The 18,770-nt window shown below is 48.0% G+C and overlaps 1 protein-coding gene across 1 annotated transcript in view; it reads left to right on the plus strand.

Moving 5' to 3' along the window:
- Positions 1-5,130: 5,130 nt before the first annotated feature.
- VANGL1 (VANGL planar cell polarity protein 1) overlaps positions 5,131-18,770 on the plus strand; it is a gene marked incomplete at its 3' end in the record, with an annotated part of 32,338 nt that continues 18,698 nt past the window's right edge. The window contains exons 1-3 of the mRNA XM_082337473.1: positions 5,131-5,269; positions 7,032-7,158; positions 9,951-10,558. Of these exons, the coding sequence (XP_082193599.1) occupies positions 5,187-5,269; positions 7,032-7,158; positions 9,951-10,558 (818 nt within the window). The 5' untranslated portion in view covers positions 5,131-5,186. The remainder of the gene's footprint in view (positions 5,270-7,031; positions 7,159-9,950; positions 10,559-18,770) is intronic.

Below are 18,770 nucleotides of genomic sequence, written 5' to 3' on the forward strand. Positions count from 1 at the left end.
ATTAAAACTGAAAGCCTTACCTCCGCGAGTAGATTAGCACGGGTGAACTTCTTTGCTTACAGATCAAGTTGCTGGCTTGGGGCCTCCTCAGGAAATTCAAAAGCAAAAGGTTCCTGTGGCATTGCTCATAGGTCTTATTATATATGCAATTGAACATAGCAAGTTAGGTAACTTCTTATTTTTCTGAAGTGAATAATAGGGGTATGCTGCAGCCATACCGTCCAGCCAAGTTAATGCCAGAGTTGGAAGGCTTCCTCACTACCTAGCCATCTTTTAATTATTTTTACTCTTGAACCCTAATGCTATCCCATAGCTTAGTTCTTGGGGTTCTGCGTATTTGATTTGTAAAGCTCTTCGTTTCACTAAACGAAGAAAAAAAACAAAGACTTCTCGGCGCGATAGCTCGTGGGCATCCGCTACCCTGTCGACAGCTGGTGCTGTTTAACAAGCGAGGCCGACGGCGTGCGGAGCTGAATGTGCGCACATCCTCGCGGACACTTGTGGCTGCTTGTGCTCCAGATGGCACTTCCAAATATATGTAACTTCATGAACCGACTGGTAAATCGGCTCTAATTGATTGCAAGTTTTAAACGGAGTAAGATTGAAACTGTACAGACAAGGATTTCAAAGCTGAGCTGCTTTGGAGTTATTTGCCTGGACTTCACAGGGGAAAATCCATTGGGAAAGCATGGGATGTAAAAGAGTGCTCTTGTTTGCGTTTGCCCGCTTTGATTTAAAGATGTAACTTGCTCTTTTAAATTTTCCTTGGGCTGGGAGCCAAACTGTGCTCCCTTGAAGAGGATCACAAAGCAAACTTCATTGGAAATGGGATTGGGCTCCCAGCGTGGAAAATAGTGATTCAAAAGAACTCTTTTGGGAGATTTATGAGCATATGAAAAGAGGGGGTTACAATGAGTGGTGTAGCTGCGTAGAAACTAATTACAGTGATCTCTGCGGTATTCGGGGTAACTACAGGATGCGGCCATCCTTCTTGCCAGAATAGGGTCCCAAAATTTCCTTTGGGGTGTCCTTCGCATTGTTTTCCATCTAGAGCTTGGCATCCTTCCGTCGTCGGTGAGTAAGGGAAAGGCAAAGTGAGAGCGCCGGCCCTACTGGGAGCAAAGTGCTTGGTGCGTGCAGTTAGACGGTTGTTGGAGCGGAGGAGGCGTTCCCGTCTCCCCTCTAGCTGTTCGCTTGCGCTGCTGTTCGCCCTGGTGTTGGTTTTGCTGTTTGGGGCTATGCTGTGAACGAGGTCAGGGAACGGATCCAAGACAAAAGTGCGGTGAGGGGGGAGAAAAGGGATTTGTATGTTGTTTTGTTTTCCAGCGGTGCCGTTTGCTTGCTGGGAATTGTGTTGACACAACCGAGAGTGGTGAACCGTGGTGTGGAGGTGGAAGCTACTTACAGCGGCTTTCTTGTCAATGCTGAAATGCAGTGCAACTGTACCCTCAGGCCGAAGGAGCTTGCTTTCACACAGGGCCAGAAGCTCTGCAAACAGACCATGCCTTCAGCGGCGTCCTGCGAGATGTAATGATCTTTTGTGAAGCCGTTTCAATTGGCTAAATTGGGCTCTCAATTCACACTTGTTTGTGGAGGGATGAGGCCCCAAATGATGGGGCTGCTTCTTCACGCAGCACAGTTGTCCTTTTCCGGAGGGGTAGGGTAAGAATCATCATTAATAGTGATTTAGTAGTGGAGGTGTTTAAAGACTGTTTGAATACGATTGTGTGATGTAGGACACACGTACAGCTTGTCTTCTCCAGCTTTGCTCAGGCTCTAGTGGCGGGCACTGTTGGGGTGGTGGCTAATCCAGGGTTGGCTTCTGTCTATGCCATTGAAAGAGCTCCAACCCAAAGATGTAGTTTAGCATGTTAGTTGTCTTTTGGTCCCCTCCCTATCTCTTCCCCAGTAGTTCCAGAAGCTTTTCTGGGATAGGGCTGGTTCCCTTCCTGCTTTGAGACAGGCTAGGAGGTAGGTAACCTACTTGGCTTGGCTATGAGGAGTGTGTGTTCGGACTGTGCTCCTCCCTCCTTGGTTTCTTCATTTCGTCCTGCTCAGACTGGGAGTGGTGCGTAGCTAGCAGCCCAGGCTATCCTTTGTTGGCCACATCTAGGAAGCCTCGTTGACGATCAGCCTCTGTTAGGCACCAGGCAAAGCCAGTGGTGGTCTGCTTTTTCCAACTAAAGTTGGGCAGATATATTTTATTCCCAGCAGCCCTGTAACTGCCTTGGCAGGAAGATCTATTTAGCCACCAGCGTGTCCTGCAGCTGGGGCCAGGAGGTGGTGCAGAGTCCCCAGGTTCATTGTATTGCTTTTGACAACAATCCAGGAGGCTTAACGTTTTTGGGGGCTTTCTTGTTGACTTTTCACAGAGCTGTGTCAAAACCGTTGCTCTTGTTTACACAGAAAACGAAAGTTGGCGTGATCCAGCCTGCCCCGATGTTCCTGCGTTGGTCTTCCCGTGAGTCTGCTTTCTCTGCCTGGTGCCCAGCACTGCCTTGCTTCACCCACCGTCAAATGGGCACCGCTCGCTCATGGTTCCTCTCTAGGTAGCCTGTGCATTTCCACAGCAGCCTCTGCCTGCTGAAATGTTCTCCGACATCTCCAGGGAAGCGTGACCCTGTGCTGCTGGGGCTGAGACGGGGCAGAAGAGGGGCTCTGCTCCCAGTCCCTGTCTCAGCTCCGATTCTTCAGTCTGGGAGTTCGGGGAAAAAAACTCTATTATGTGGTTAGAGGAAAAGGCTGGGAGTTGATACTTTCCCAGAAGCCAAGGAAAAATGCATAATCCTTACTGATGTACGCCGGCAGCCTTCCTTGCTTTCCTTATTCCTGTAATGCGGTGGTATGTATTTGTTGACAGTGGTTGTTCTCAAAGGGACTCCAGTAACGTCACAGTCAGTGGTTTAAGCCCATAATACTTGTTACCACCTTTCATACAACTGAGGGCGTTCCTGATTTGTAATGGCTAATGTTTCCAAGGTCCTGTGTAGCCATCTCCTCTATGGGTATCATTGTGCTTTTTGAAGGCAGGGGGTGGTGGCCTTACCCCCGTTTGTCAAAGGACAGACACAGGGGGAGGGTTTTTCCAAGGCTGAGTAGCAGGACAGAGGTAAAAATCAGATTTAATGAGTCCCAGCCTATTGCTGGATCCATAAGCTACAGGCTGTGTGCAAGTCTAGGGAGTTAATGAGTGTTACATCACGTGTCCCACACCGGGGAATTTTTATTCCTGTTACAGTAATGATGCCATATTCCAAACTGTGCCGTGCCTTGGCTTTATGTCTTGCTGCGTTTAAATTCATCCTCATTCCTCCCCTCCCCAAACCAGGCCTTTCATTCCCATCCTGATTTGTCCTCCCTAGATTCTGTGCTGCCTTGAAGGAGCTTTCTCAAGGCACGATATGCCCTTAGAGCTTGGGGATTCCTGTACACAAAAGGTGTCATGCCGTCCCGTCCCCCCCACTGCCTTCTCTTTTCCAAGAGCCCTGGCAAGCCTACGCGTTGTGCAAATACCTGCAGGTCCCGATGCAGCGGGAATGCTTCTTTGCAGATTGCACTGCCAGCCAAGGAACCCCGTGGGGAAGAGGCTTCGTTTTTTGGCACGGCTTGCGTGTGGTAGAGCTCTCTGCTCACTTATGAGCTTTTCTGGAGGTGTTAGTGGAAGAATCTTATGGCTGGAAAGAATAGTTGGCCAAGTATAAAGCCCGATTTCTGTTGTTGTCCCTCTGTGTTTGGGGAGGGAGAGGGCTGAAAGCAGTGGTTGACTGTTTTATTGCTAACAGCTTTGAAAACTGCTGCGAGCAGAGAATAACGGAGGGATCTAATTTAATTTTAAAGCGGTCTTTTGCCCGCTCTGAAGGTACGGCGTGGCTGTAGGCCTGCGTTGGCTGGAGGCAGCAGTCTTCTGGGCAGGAGGCACGTGAGAGCGCTCCTTCGTGCCAAGGTGCCTCTGTCCATGGCTGCAACCCCTCCGCCTGCGCCTCTTCACCGTTCGCGTGCCATTCCCCAAACCGGTGACTAACTTCCCTCCTTTCCATTTCTCTTCTCACCTACCGCAGGTTGTGGGTTTGGAAAGCGGGATGGTATCTGCTCTTCTTCCCCACAGGGTTCAGGGTTTTTGACATGTCGCTGTTGGGAATTGTTCTGATGTCGCCCTGCTCCTGTTCCAAAAAACGTGACCCTCTTCTGCCCTTTACGGATGGGACTTAAGCTTCTCTTCCAAATGGAAGTACGTTGTAAGAAGTGTTGGCCCATATAAGCTAGATGTGATCTCTCATCAACTCTCCCTAGTGTTATTAGTATGGGTATATAGAGAGACAATTTTTAATAAAATTCAATCCTACAAGGCCCAAATTGGCTTCTGGAGGCAAAGGTTACAAAGAAAGGGAGGTGATCGTAGTGCCATTGATTGTAGAGTAACTAAGGCTTGCAAAACGGGCACACCTTGCAGTTGTGAAAACAGAGCAGGTTCAGACACGGTGGTCTGATCCTCTCCTGCGTTCCTCCTGGGGAAGTCACCCTCACCCCCCACCCCTTCCCCCTATACGTAGGCTATAACCTTCCCCCTATACGTAGGCTATAATGCTGGCGTTCTGAATCTGGGGGTGTTTGGGCTGTGCGTTACACGGGTGAAGAGATGGGCATGCTGAAGTCAAGCCCAGTGCTTTTTCTGGGGGTGAACGCTGTATCTAGGCTGCTGAGCCTTCTCCGAGTCACTGCCTTTTCCAGGTGACTTACGCTGTTTCTTCTGGATTTTTAGATGAATGGGCAAAACAGAGATGTGTTATCAGCTTATTTAAACCTCTACAATTGCATGTGTTTCTTTAGACTGGAAAGAGAGATATCGGCCGGGATGAGCTTGCAAATCGGGCACAGTATGATGGGCTGTGGTGTGGCCAGGGTGAGGGAATGGCTGCGGTAGGAATGCTGTTTTGCTTTGCTCAGAGTGCACTTCCATGCCCATTTGTCTTCCCTTAGGTCAATCGTGAGGAGCTGAGCACCCTCCCCTCCCTCCCCTCTGATCGGATTCCTTGTAAATGAAGCTCACTCGCTCCCTGAGGACCAGATTTCACTGATGACTGGGAAGCAAAGAGTACCCAGAAAAGCACTTTTACCACGGACTCCACCTCAGGAGCACCAGGAGCTTGTCTTCTAAGTAAAATCCGTGCCCCTTCCGTGCAGACCCAATGTCTGCTGCAATGGATACAGAATCGACATATTCGGGATACTCCCACTACTCAGGTCACTCCAAAAAAGCCCACAGACAAGGGTAAGGAAATGTTTATTTTTAATTACTTGCTGCTCTAAGCTAGGACGCGTCCCATGGAAAAAAAAATTGTAAGCCAGGATGAAACCAGTGGGGCCACAGCTCTGGAGGAGGTAAATGTGGAGAGTCCTTGTTAGGAACCCAGTGAGGAGACTGGAAGCAATAATGCTGTTAATTTAATGATATTCAACTTGTTGGATGCATGCTGAGGTCATGTATGACCGGAAAGATTGGGAAAGCGCCGGCAGAAGGAATAGATCACTTAATTCATCCCTCATACTTTAAGAGCAGAGCAGTCTCGAGTCTCTGGGGAGAAGTGTCAGACTTCGTAAACTGGTAATTGCCAGTTGTTTTCTCTTCTGATGCCATTTCTTTATTGTGTAACAATAAGGTTTCCTATCCCTCCCCACTGTCCTCCTGGCTACTCTGTTGCTGGTGTGTTGGGTTTTTTTAAATAGCATTTGAGTGGTACTTGAGTCTACAACAAGTCCTTTATCAGCATTGATTGGATTAGAAGTCAGGCTTTTCTGGACTTGAATAGCAAGTCCTCTTTGTTGGGGTACTTCAGCAGCCTCAAAAACCATCTTGCCCTAAAACTTCTGATTACTTGGAAACATTATCTTTTTTCTTTCCTGCATCATCATTAGTTTTGCATGCAAAACGTGTGCCACTTACAGTCTTTGCAACTTAGAACTGAGCTGGTCCAAAATAACTTTGCATTTCAGAAGCGATTATACTGTGTGGTTGGAAAAAGAATTCTTCCATGAAATGAAGTCTCTTTGCTCGCAGTCCAGTTATTGAGTAAAACATCTCGTTTGCTTTTTCTCCCTTCTTTAACACCCCCGCCCCCAATATGGATTGTCCTTTGAAGCTTAGAGTGCAGTGTGGAAAGAGCCTTCAAAGTTCCCCAAACAACATACAAAATCCTAGAGCCTCTTACTGTGAACAGGAGAAAGTCTCATCCCATGAAACCTTTGGGCTTTGGTAACTCCAAGAGAGGTGCAATGGAGAGAGCAGAGCTGGGACACTGGATGCTCCTCGGCTTTAAGCCGGTCCCTGAGCACAGTGAGGGTCTCTGGTGCAAAGGCCGCTTTCCTGTCCAGGTAGGAAGGGGAGGAAAATATCGGTGAGCAGATTGGTGGGGCTTAGCTCCTCTTGAGACATTCTCAGATGAGAAGCCATGAGGTCTACAAGGGTGCTCTGGAAGTAAGCACTACCTTAGTACCCTTGATGTTCTTGCTCACTTGGTAAGAGGTTAACTGTGGTTGATTAACCAGTAGAAATAAACTCCACCAATTGTCCTACAGTGTTAAAGTCCTAGTTGACAAGACTCCATTGCAGGAACTAAAGCTGTCTTGATTGATCCCGTGTGTTAACATGTCCCTGTGAGACACTTTACTGCTGGTGAAGAGCTGTGCAGACCAGTTAATCCCAAATGGAGTTGCCAGTTCTTTGGGAAATGCAAGCTTCCCTCTCAAGCACAGCACTGGCAGAAGCTGTTTTAAGAGGAGCTGAGGTGGTGGGGATGTACCCCTGAGCCCTTTGCTCCCCTCTTTAATTACTGAGAGGGTAGACTGTCCCAGCCACCAGGCTGTAGGCTGCTCTGGGCAAGGTCCCTTTCTCCCTCTTCCGAAGCTTGTTTTGTCACAGATTGAGTCAATATTGATCAAGAGATGGGCAAGCATGACAAAGGTGTAGCAGATTCCAGGCCCTGCTCCAGAAACTATCTGATAACGTTGTTCTCCTCTTGCTCTGTTTGGAAAAGGAGTCGGGACAGGCACAAATCACCGCGAAGCAAAGATGGCAGTCGGTCTGAGAAGTCCGTCACTATCCAGACACCTCCTGCAGAGCCGCTGCTTGGGAACGATGCCTCTCGGGCAGAGGAGGGACAGGTAAGGAGGGAATGAAAACAAACATGGAGTGTGGTTTCTGGAACAGGGCGTATGACCTACCAGCATGTGAGTAGAAAAAAAAAGCATTGCTCACATGCTGTTAGTAAAGAATCACGACTTATGGGCATCCTTATTCATGCATGAAGCCAAGGTCTCAGTCAGTTTTGTCTTTTTCCGAGAGCATTATTTTTGACAGCAGCAGTACTGATGTGACTACTCCTGGGGCGCTAATTTGCCTCTGTCTTCAGAGCATCACCTGCCAAGCTCTATAGAAACATCTTGTTTCCATCATCTCGCTGTGCGTTATTCAGGTCAACCCTTTCACCTGTATGTGCGCTTTTGTTTTTAAGCAGGATTTGCTCTGGATAATAGCGTAAAGCATGTTAGGACCAGGATCCCAGTAGGGAAAGGAGGCAAGAAATGTAAAACTAATGTGAAATAGCTGGAAAGGAGGGTGAAGTCAGTGAAAGCTAGTATATCAGCGCTGGGTTAAATAAAGAATGGAATGATGCTGGCTTTAGATTGCACCTAGGATGGATCCAGTACTCTCTCAGCTCTAGCAGCTGGTGGGAAGGTGCATGTTCATTTTCAAAGAATGGCTGATGCTGCAAGACACAGAATGCAGGATGGTTCAGTGCCTCCTGGGTTGGATTTGGGGTGTGTTAATCCTTGGCTGTGGGGCTCCACCTCTGCCCTTGCAAAAAAAAAAAAAAAAAAATTATGCCCAGTTTCCACCCAAATTGTGTATGGTAGTACTTGTAATAGTGTTCATGTAGCTACAGGTGGGCTCACTTCATGTACTACCATATGGTATTTTGTAATCAGATGCTTGTTTTCATAAGTCCCAGATATTACTTCAAATAGATCTAAAGGTGCTGCTGAATTCTTAAGCCCTTGTTTTCGTGCAGACCTCCTCAATGTGAATTAAATCAAAATAAGTCGATGAGCAAGACTTTTCTTCTAGGGAGCAGGGTGCCAGGGTTGGGTCCAACAACTTTGTACCACTGGAGATTTAGACTCGTATTTCCATATAACTGCATGACTTTTTGCTTGTGCCACTTAAAGTGGGAAGAGCTGTTATAAGGGGTAGACTGGGACTAGGCTTGCCTGTTGCCTTCGGGGCTGCTGTGGTGTTTCTGTCCCTTCTCTCTTCTGCAAAGTTTCTCAGTCCATCAAATGGAGGAAACTATGCAGAGCTATTTCATGCATAAACACAAAATAGTTGAAATGCTTCAATTGCTTTACTGGAGACACTGGTAAAGAGGGAAATGTGATAGGATTATGCTGCTTTTCAGGACATACTACAACGCAGATATCTCTTCTGGGGCCTCTGTTTTGGTGAGAATTGACTCAAAAAGCCCTCATATTAATTCAAGATGCTGACTGTTTGTGGTTGGTCTGTCTCAAAACCCTGCTGCTCTAGGCATGGGAGGTATTCATGTCTTGGAGTGCATTACAAGTTAAATCCCTGGAGTTGTTCAAAGTAGTCGTGCTGCCTCTGTCTACTCCTTTCCCAAAGGTTCTTGAAGACTCTTTCCTCTAACTCTTTTAAAGAAGTGAATAAAGGTTTAAAATGATGCCCGTTTCTTTAAAACAAAATGCTTTGATCAGCATGCATAGCTGCAGAAGTCTGGGGGAAAGTGTAAATCCTATTAGTGACGGAGGCTGCAGGAAGATAGGCTCAGGAGGGTAGGAAGAAGAGCAAAACATGTGCTTCTGAATGAGCGTTGCAGCTACGAAGGTGTCAGGTGCTGAGCAACAAAGCGCTTGCACTGCCGCTGTTTGGGTATTTGTGGGAAGCATCCGGAGTCTTGATGTGCGTGAGTCACTCCAGCAGCAGCCGTGAGTCAAATCCATACACGTCAGTGTAACTCTTTGGCCGTGCCAGCACCAGGAAGGAGCAATTTGGAGGCATCGTCGGATGGGAGAAATACCTTGCAGACGTCCTCTGATATTAGCTAGGGAAGAAATGAGACTTTCGGAAAACGTAATGTAATTTGAAGCTTGACTATATGGCAGGTGTATTTCAGGTAAGCTTCTTTGTGGCTGAGTGGCTTCTGACAATGTCCTGGACTCTAATACCAGAGCTGCTTGGTGGTCTAGGATCCTCTAAATTTAAAGCCTCATACCTGAAAATATCCTCTGTGACCACTTGTGATTTGTTGGTTTAACTAAACTTTTATTAGAATATGTCAGCTATTGAGGGCAGTGCTACTGTAGAGAAGAATAAAAGAAAACAAAGTGGAGGAACTTGTTGGAAGTGTGGTTGCTTCTGTTACCGATGGAAAAAGAATGTGTGAACATGTTTTTGATTGTGTAACAACAACTGGCTTGAAACACTGAAATGAAAGTTTCCCTTCCAGGTGCTTCTGTGGTGCACTTGCACCACAGAGTTTGTGGGCTGGAAGAGTGCTAGTCCTTGCCGTGCACATGGGAACTGATGATTACTGCAGTTTCCAGGAGTTATGTGATACTACTCGTTAAGTGTGCTGGAAGAGGAACCTCTGGGGTGCAGTGGGTGGCACAGCAAGTTGAGCTACCTGCTCTACAGTTACAGTTTTTTAACACCTAACATTTATAGTCACTGGTTTGGACAAGTTCCTGTTGTTTCCAAATCTTTGTTAATTTTCAGGGCTGATTATTCAATATATTGAAGATGTTGCTCTTGCTGTATTTTTTTCTGGCACTTAAGTCTGTTGTAGCAATCTTTTTCCAGGCAAGAAAAATAGACGACCTGGAAGGAATAACCTGATTATTTCAATACTATTTTTCTTTATCTCTTCCTCCCTCAGGATGACAACTGGGGTGAGACCACGACAGCAATCACAGGCACCTCTGAGCACAGCATTTCCCAGGAGGACATTGCCCGGATCAGTAAGGATCTGGAGGACAGCGTTGGGTTGGACTGCAAACGTTACCTGGGCTTAACAGTGGCAGCTGTTCTCGGACTCCTTGTCTTCCTTACCCCCATCGCCTTCATTCTGTTACCCCAGATCCTGTGGCGGGATGATCTGGAGCCGTGTGGTACTGTCTGTGAGGGACTGTTCATCTCTGTGGCGTTTAAACTCCTCATTCTTCTGATTGGGACCTGGGCTCTGTTTTTCCGCCAGCCTAAGGCAGATATACCAAGGGTGTTTGTGTTTCGGGCCCTTCTGTTGGTCCTCATATTCCTGTTTGTGTTTTCCTACTGGCTTTTTTACGGAGTTCGCATCTTGGACTCGAAGGACACCAACTACCAAGGCATAGTGCAGTACGCGGTGTCTCTGGTGGATGCTCTGCTCTTCATTCACTACCTGGCCATTGTGCTGCTGGAGCTGCGGCAGCTGCAGCCCACGTTCACTGTCAAGGTAGTTCGGTCAACAGACGGAGAGTCGCGATACTACAGCTTGGGGCACCTGAGGTAGGTACAAGCCCTTGAAGTCCAGCGGTGTAGATAAATGTGGCTATGCTGTAGCGCGAAGCATCAGCTGCTTATGTACAGGTGATATCGCTGGTTTCTGAATCTTCCCCCAGAGGAGTCCTAGAGTCTCTCCAAAGTTACCAGACTGACTCTCTCTTCCCCTCTGCGAGTGTGGGAGAGGTGGTCCCTGCTTCAGAGGAGTCCTGTGCGTTTCTGTAAATGAAAAGAGCTGATGGCACAACTTTAGGCTGGTCGTCGGGCTAAGCCTGATGAGATCTTTAAGATCCTTCTCTGGGTTTCTTGCCCTGTCTCCCTACTGGAGGAAAAAGGAGAGGCCTCCTTGCGTAGCCAGGGCTGGCTTGTGCTCTTTGGCTGTATGGGCCAGGTGCCACGTTGAGAGCAGCCCTTCGGACCACGCAGAGCATCGCTCCTTGGAGCCTCCTGACAGCAGACTAGTCCACGTGGCAGGGGCTGAAGGAAGAAGTTAAGTGGCCCTGTGTGAGAAAGCATTCAGAAACCTAACATGCTGTTGAAAACGTCCATTTGTCCTCCTTGCCCTGTGCAGCCAAGAGTCGTGCGAGGAACCTGAATAAACATCGCTCGGGTCGGATCGAGCACTGTCGTTTGGATCCTCTGCACGCCTTTTGCGGCCAGTTGAGATGCTTGTGTTCAGGTGTTTGGGCTCTGAAGCCTGTTCCTGTGACGGGCTGGGGCTGCCTCGAAGGGCTTAGCCAGAGAGCTACACCATGGGATCTGAAGGCTGCTTTTACTGACTGCGGACTCTTGCCTTGTTTCTTGTTTCAGCGGTTTTGTGTTGGCTTGAGGTTCAGTCCTGCTGAAGCAGTTGCCTTGATGCAGCCAAAATCTCCCAGCAGTTCAGGCATTTAGGAATAATATTTTTAATGAGTACTGGGGCACATGTAGGTGCTTTTTTTGACAGTGCTGTGGTGCTCCTGGTTCGGTTTTGTAGCATGATGTTCTTTTTGTCATCGGTATGGATCAGTTTGCTGGGTCAGATGTATCTGGGAGTGTTTGGGAGCTGTGCAATATCCATAGGTATGACATATGGATGCCTGCTTCCACCTTCCTGCTGGGGTTAATGCTTCCCTCAGCAAAGGTAGAAGAAAGGACAGATGTCTCAATCTCTTCAGTTCCCGTGTCCTGTGAAGCTCTCTAGAAATCTCTTAGTTCCTGTGGCCTGTGAAGCCAGCAGCTGAGCTCTGAGGATGATTCCCCAGACTGTATGTGCACTTCAACATCTGTTCTGCTTATCCTGTCCAGACCCCTATGGCATGCTATCTATTGCAGATGGAGAGATTAGTGTCTGCTGGTTTAAGTGGATGTAGGACCAGTCTCCTACAGCCATTAGCTTAGCAGTGGAATTGCTTTGAAGCAGATTTAGTGGTTGAAGCTCAAGTCTGGGAGTTGACTCCTGGATGTTGTTTCTGGCTTAATGGAAGAACTCGAGGCCTTTTGGGTGAACTAGGTCTGGACTCTGCTGTATTTTCCTTCTCTGTAAAATGTGTAGGGTAGCCCCTCTTCTGTAAGAGATGTGCTCCCGTTGACTTAATGAAAGGTCACCTTCAGCGTTTAAAAAAATGAACTAATCTCTGTTGATTTTCTTGTGAAACCAATTTTTTTCTTTTTAACTTAAAAAATCCTCTGTGGAAAGTGACAGATCCAGCATAACCTCTAAGACTAGGGAGATGGAGAGATGACTACCAAAGAGTTCCCCCGTGCCACAGCTTTGTGCCTTGAGGTGTGCCAGGGCAGTTCTCTCGTAAGCAAATTGTGCACAGAAAGTTCAGTACGTGTATGTATATACCTATATACACACACAATGTGCAGGTTCTGTTGGAGAGAGTTTGCTGGTTGCTTGGTGGTAGATTGTGGGTTTGTGTTCAGAGGAATTAAGATCCCACGCCTGCCAAAGTCTGCATGCCTGGCTTTAACCATGTAAGTAATCTTGCCATTGGAGGCAAAGAATTTGCTCGAGAATCAAGGCCTAAATATTTAATAGCACATGTGTTAGAAACAGTGTTCTCTCCAATTCTCTCTTTGCAGCAAGGTTTTGAAATGCCTTGGGTGATGCAAGGGCAGCAAAGAGTTGTAAAACCTAGGGTGAAATCTGAGATGTATGAAAAATTAGTAACTTCTCATTTGTTGGCAATCCGATTGCAGTTTTGTTTGGCATATTGAATCCAAACCACGCAGCATGTAGATGCTTCAGTGTCCTGTGGTACGAGAGAGTCCTTTCAAGCGTGTCTAATAATGATAAACTAGTGTTGCTTTTCCTTTCGTTTCTGACGGACGTGTATAACGTGTACATGTGTATAACACATGTTCTGAAGCCTGTATGTCTTTCCATCTTTACTAACGTAAAGGTAGAAGGTTTGATCAGTGGCCAACTGTCTCCCAGCTAAGGGGGAGAGTTGATTCTCGCTACAAGCAACAGGGAGAGGTACTTGCGTGTAAATGGTGAGAGCTGCTGGTCTTGGCCAGAGTGTGGCCCCAATGTCATAAACGCTGTAAGAAGTGAATGCCGTTGGTATCTCCTTCAACTTCTAAAGGCTTAGGATTGCGAGATGTTTATGCAGACCATGAGAAATTTGGGGACTTTTGCATGCTTTTGCAGCATAATTTTGCAAAGTTTCCATAAAAGCCTCAACATGCTTGGGGGTGAAGTGGCAGTCAGGGTCAGAAGGGGCTGCCTTCTGGCTGAGGCACAAGGCTGGAATGGGAGGCCTGTTGATGGGAAAATGTGGAGATAGGCAAGGACAGTTTGGATTATTCAGGAAGACTGGAGTAACAGCCTTGTGGGTGTACTGGAGAGGTTGTAGCTACGATGGGGTATACATAAACTATTTGCTACTGCCTCTGGGCTCTCCATTTGCCACCACGCATGCTTGCCTCACCCCAGTGCTTTTAAAGGGGTCTTAGATAGGTTGTGGGCTGCCACCTGGAAGGAGAAAGCATGCTTTAACAGGTAGAGCAATCTGACTGCCTCCTGAAATCAAAACCTTGCTGCCTCAGTCCAGCTTTTTGTCCTCTTCATGCTCCCAAATATATTAAAAGTTTTGCTCCCCGGCTGTTCATGGAGTCTGTCTTCCTCAGTAACCCGGCGTGCTCCAGAGAAGCTGGTGGCAAGAAGGCTCTTGAGGCATCTTATCTTGTTCAGTGTTGCGTCTTGGAGTTGCTCTGGATTTTCCACAGGAAAATAGTTGATATCAACCTTTTTAATCCAAGGTGGAAGCTTTCAAATTCTAGGTCTTTTCTCATGTGGCAGAGGGAGCTGCTATGTAAGTACGAGGAAAACAGGCTTTCTGGGGGAGAAGGGAAGAAAACAAGAGCTCAGCCACCCTTCTGCAAAACCATGTTTTTGCCAGGCAGCGTACAGACAGGATTTTCCACCCTCCCTGACTCCAAACGTAGCAAAGAAGCTGAAAGTGCTGAGTTAGGTATTCTACTCCACCCCTGAGGGCCCTAGGTCCAGGAGGGTAAGCATATTTGGGAGTAGTTCCCCAAATTCATATTATAATCAACCTATTAATAGGCTGGCGTGGTCCCACCCCCAGCACTTTGGCTGTAACTTTTCTTCGGGGAGACTTGACTGCCAAAACGAGTGTTCCCTTTGGCATCGATTCAGGAGCTCGGGGGGGAGGTAAAAATTAAATTGGAGTCTCAGTGAATGTGGTGCCAAGTCTCAGCTCACTGACTGCTCTGCTGCTCCTGGTAGTAAGGGTTGCCACGCGGGGGGAATGCTTTATGGTGGTACGTATGGGTAAAGAGCGGGGAATAGAGTAGATGCAAGAAAGGTCAAGCCTGGGAAAATGCGAGAGAGGCTGGGTGGGGATGCTGGCGAGACTTTTGAAAGCAACGACAAAGGGAAACAAAGGTGGGGGAGAGCAACAGTAGATAGCTTTTCTGTTGAAAGGCTGATAGTTTTGTGAGCTGAGGCTTGGATTTGCAGCCCAGGCTTTGGTTTGTCCCTACGGATAGGGACACTGATGGCACCTGTCACCCACGGCTCAGTTCCTTCTGGGTGGCTCAGAAACTGTGTAGGAAGGCTGTTCCTTCTGGACGGCTCAGAAACTACGGAGGAAGGATGCTGCTGGAGAAAACCTTCCTTTTCTGTAGTTAGGATGTTAAAACATTCCCTTCCTCTCCAGTGAGTACTTTTTCCCCACCCTAGAGCTTTGCTAGTCTAGACAGCTCAAGAAAATGAATGGCTTCAAACATGTAGTAATTACTGATCTCACACATAGACTGAATGTTGGGCTCCAGTATAGTCTTGCTTTTCTCAGGTTAGAGATGTCTGAGAGTGGGTCTTGCTCCTCCCTTTTGCTCATCCTTGCAGTAGGGATATGAGGAGCAGGGCCATGATAGTTTGTCATGTGTCGAGCTGTATGAAGTACTGAGAGCTTCAGTCTGCTTTTCTGTCCTTCCTGACGTGGGCTTACCTTTATGAACCAGCCGGCTGGGAAGCTAGTGGGGAGGCCTCCGTATGCCTTTGGAAACAGGCTACAGCTTTTGCAGACGGATGGGAGCTGGTGGATGTTCTCTGTCCAGCTAATCAAGAGAAGCTTGGTACTCAGAAATAGCAGCTCTGTATGGAAAAAGTCTGTTAGAGCATTGCCTGTACCCGTGTTACCCATCTGCATTTGGATGGATGTTTGCTGAACTGTAGTTTAAAAATCCAAGAAGGGAGCAGCTGCTTCTTCCAAACAGGTCCCGGTTTCTGAAGAGCCTGCATCTTCCCTGCAGGAACTATCGGTATCTTATGGAGAGGTCTGGTGGCTTGCACATGCTCACAAAACAAAGCAGATGCATACACGTTTTGTGGAAGGGGAGAACGTTCAGCCTGTCTCCCAGCTGAACTGGAGGCAGCAGAGCGGCTGTTTCTTAGGTGCTGCGTGAGCCCTTACCTTTAATACAAACCAGAGCTGAAGCAGAATTGCATGGTGGAAGCCGATGCCAGTTTTGACCCAGCTGCTTTGGGTTGGCAGTCTCGTATCTATTGAACCTGTTGCTTATAAAGCTGATCTCTAGGCTGTCAGTATTTACTGATCTGATCTGACGAGCGCTCTCTTGTCTGTGTCCCTTGGTGCTGCTGGGGCCGCGTTCCCTAGTGAGGGAGTGCGCAGGGGGCTAAGGAGCGGGAATAAGCTTCTTCATACTCCAGCCTGCATTTGTAAGCCTCGCACGTCTGACCTTCAACAACGAGGTGTTGCTCAGATAGGCCTCCCCTTATCAAGGGTGAAATTTTTCTAATGGAGAACACCTGGCCAACAATTGAATTATACAGAGCGCTCTTGCCTGGAGTTGTGTCAACACTTCTCTCTAGGTTATGCTGTCCTAAAATCTCCCTACCCCCAAAAGGAAAGCTTCCATGGCATATAGACACCTTTGTTTCTGTTTCTAGCGTGGTGAAATACATCAGCTTAACCATGGGTTTAGGAAGCTCGATCTCTTGCCTGAGGCAAGAGCCGCTGAAATCTTGCTGTTTTCTGCTGAAGGAACTTCATAACGTGTGTCTAATTGCGTTGCTGGTTCCTAGTGTGACTGATCTCGTACGCTTGTGGGCTATTTCTGTTCCCAGTCGGGCGGTCAGAAGTGGGGCTGCAGAACAAGCACTGGTGCAATGCTGTACCTGCCCAGCTAAATCCTGCTGGAGGCACTCTGGGCTTGGGCGCTCTTCCTTCTACCCTGCCTGCAGTTTGCTTGCTCTGCGTTCCCAGGGACCAGAGGAATTACGCTGACCCTCCTTGGGGTTTCTTCAACCCTCGCCATCTTCCATCGTGATAAACACTGTGATGAAAGAGATTGAGCTGATGAGTTTTTATCTTGTTCTGTAGCAAAACATCTTATTAACTGTCCTGCTGCCTTGATTACAGGAGCTTCCTAGAACAGCATGCTCCACAGACTAGCGACTTTGCAGAGCAGCTCTGTCGCCAGAGCCTCGAGCCGGGGTGAAATTAGCCTTGTTCCTGAATGCGTTTTTTTTTCTGTCCTGAAATCTGTACAAGGCACTCTGATGAGCATTGGTGTGACTGTCCCTCCCCCCTGCCCATCACCAGACCTGACGAGCACCAGCATTAAATAGTCTCTCCTCCCAAGAAGTTCTGGGATGGCCAGCTAAATGGGTGCTAATTGCATCTGCAAGTGTGAAGCTCCTGCAGAAGCTGAGCTGTCTGCTCCAGAGCAGCTTCTTTAGCACTGAGAGGTGTCAGACTTGTGACCTCCGAGGCAATATCCTTCCAGCAGCACCTCACATAACTGGGTATTTACAACCACCTTTTCACAACTCATCATCTCCGCAGCTGGGCTGCTTCTCCATGCTCCCATTCCTGAGCTTGCAGAACTCTTGTCCACAGTTGTGTGGCATGGGCAGCTGAGCATCAACACCCTTCAGACACCCCATGCTGCGGAGTAGGGAAGGAAGCTCTGACTTGGGGCTGAACTAACAATGACTTAATGGGAAAAGACTCCCAACTGCATTCTTAGTCATTCTTAGTCACCATACCTTTCCCGCTCCCGCCTGCTTCTGCTGCCGCGACTCCAGGAGGATGGTGCCACAGAGAGCCATTCCCCTGATTGCTCTTGCTGCGAGGGTACCCCTGGAATTGCAGAAGGGAATTTTCCAGCAGCCTCTGAAAAAACGCGTGCCGTTGCCTGCTGAGCAGGGAGCAGTCTCCTTTGATGCTCCAGATGAGTTATGGGAACGGTGCCTTGTTCTGTTTTATGAGGGTCTGTCTGATGGTGCGTGGGGTGTGTTGTCAGCAAAGACCAGATAGGACATCTTACTTGGGTCAGAGCAACACCTCATTAAGAGGAGGTTTGTTTGTGACAGCGGTGAACAGCAGACTCCAGGAGTGCCAGGTGCTTCTCATTAGAGGGGAAGGGAAAGTCGAGGATGGACCGTCAGTATCTGACTGCATGCACAACTCATCTGGGAGTTTCTGATGTGGTAAAGCCTGTCTCCAAAGCCTGGGAGGGCTTTGCTTTTCTGAAAGGAGCGTGTTTTCCTAGCCTCTTGCCTTTCTGCATATTCTTTTCTTGATCTTTGATCACCCCAGCCGCCCCTGGTGCACACACCACCTCTCCTCTCCTTCTCACCAGGAGGAGCACGGAGTTGAGCGTGCTAAACCACAGCCCCGGTACCAGTTGTGTGGTGCTCCTGCAGATGCACCAGGCAGCCATGGCGAGTGGTGGAGGGCGATTGTTGTACCCTGGAGCAGTCTCACATTTTTTGAATACTTAATACTTTAAAAAGTTTACAAGCCTACTTGTAAGTGAAGGGCCTGCTGTCAATTATTAATCCCCCTGGCTATTACGGTATTACGTGCTCCCTGACGGGGAGCTGCTAGGCTTCGGCCCTTCTGAAAGAGATGGTGTGGAGGAAATGCCATTGGTTTCATCTGCAGGGCTTCTCCTCCTTGTTGGTTAGTCTTTCAGAATCAACACTGCCCAGAAGTACAAGAACAGCATGCACTCTAGCCTACCCTCTACTTACGGGGTTTGTCATCTAATTTCTTTTCCCCTGCTGTCGGTGCCCTCCAAATCCCCTGTGTGTACCACCCACGGAGACAGATGGTCTCCCTAAACTGCTGAACAAATTTCGTGGCTGTGAAGATACTTTTATCTTCAAATGCTGGAGGGTTGGGGGGGAAAAATCCACCCCCTCAACCTTTGACATCCATTTTTTGTGGTGAATGATGAAATGCAAATATTCTGCGAAGGAGTGAGCTGTGTGCCCTTTCAGGGCAAGGAGGAGGCTCACTTTTTGTTAAAAGTGCAGGAAATTGTGAATTTACAGTTCTCGTACAGCACGATCAAGTAATATGTCCAAGAAAATTGGAGGCTAATTCCTGACTATACCCTGAAGGAGTAAGGACGAGTTAATACAGAGCTGGGTGGTAGTAAAAGAATTTTTTTTTCTCTTTGCCACAAAACTGAGGGCAATATTTTCGCTTATAACTTGATTCCCCTTCCAGCACTCTCTCTCCTTAAATGAACCTCTGTGCTTAAATTCCCCTTGTGCAATTTAGGTCAAGTGGGGACCTCAGCTGACGGTTTGGGGAGGGCTATTCCCCAGCTGTCAGCAAAACCGGCTCCCGGCGCAGCAGTGGGGACCTCGGCTGCGGTTTGGGGGCTGATGACTCTGATTTGCACTCCCGAACTCCTGTCAGAGGGTCGTCTGCATCCTTGTCGG

The sequence above is a fragment of the Platalea leucorodia genome (genome assembly GCF_965183815.1).
Source record: "Platalea leucorodia genome assembly, chromosome: 2".
NCBI lineage: Eukaryota > Metazoa > Chordata > Aves > Pelecaniformes > Threskiornithidae > Platalea > Platalea leucorodia.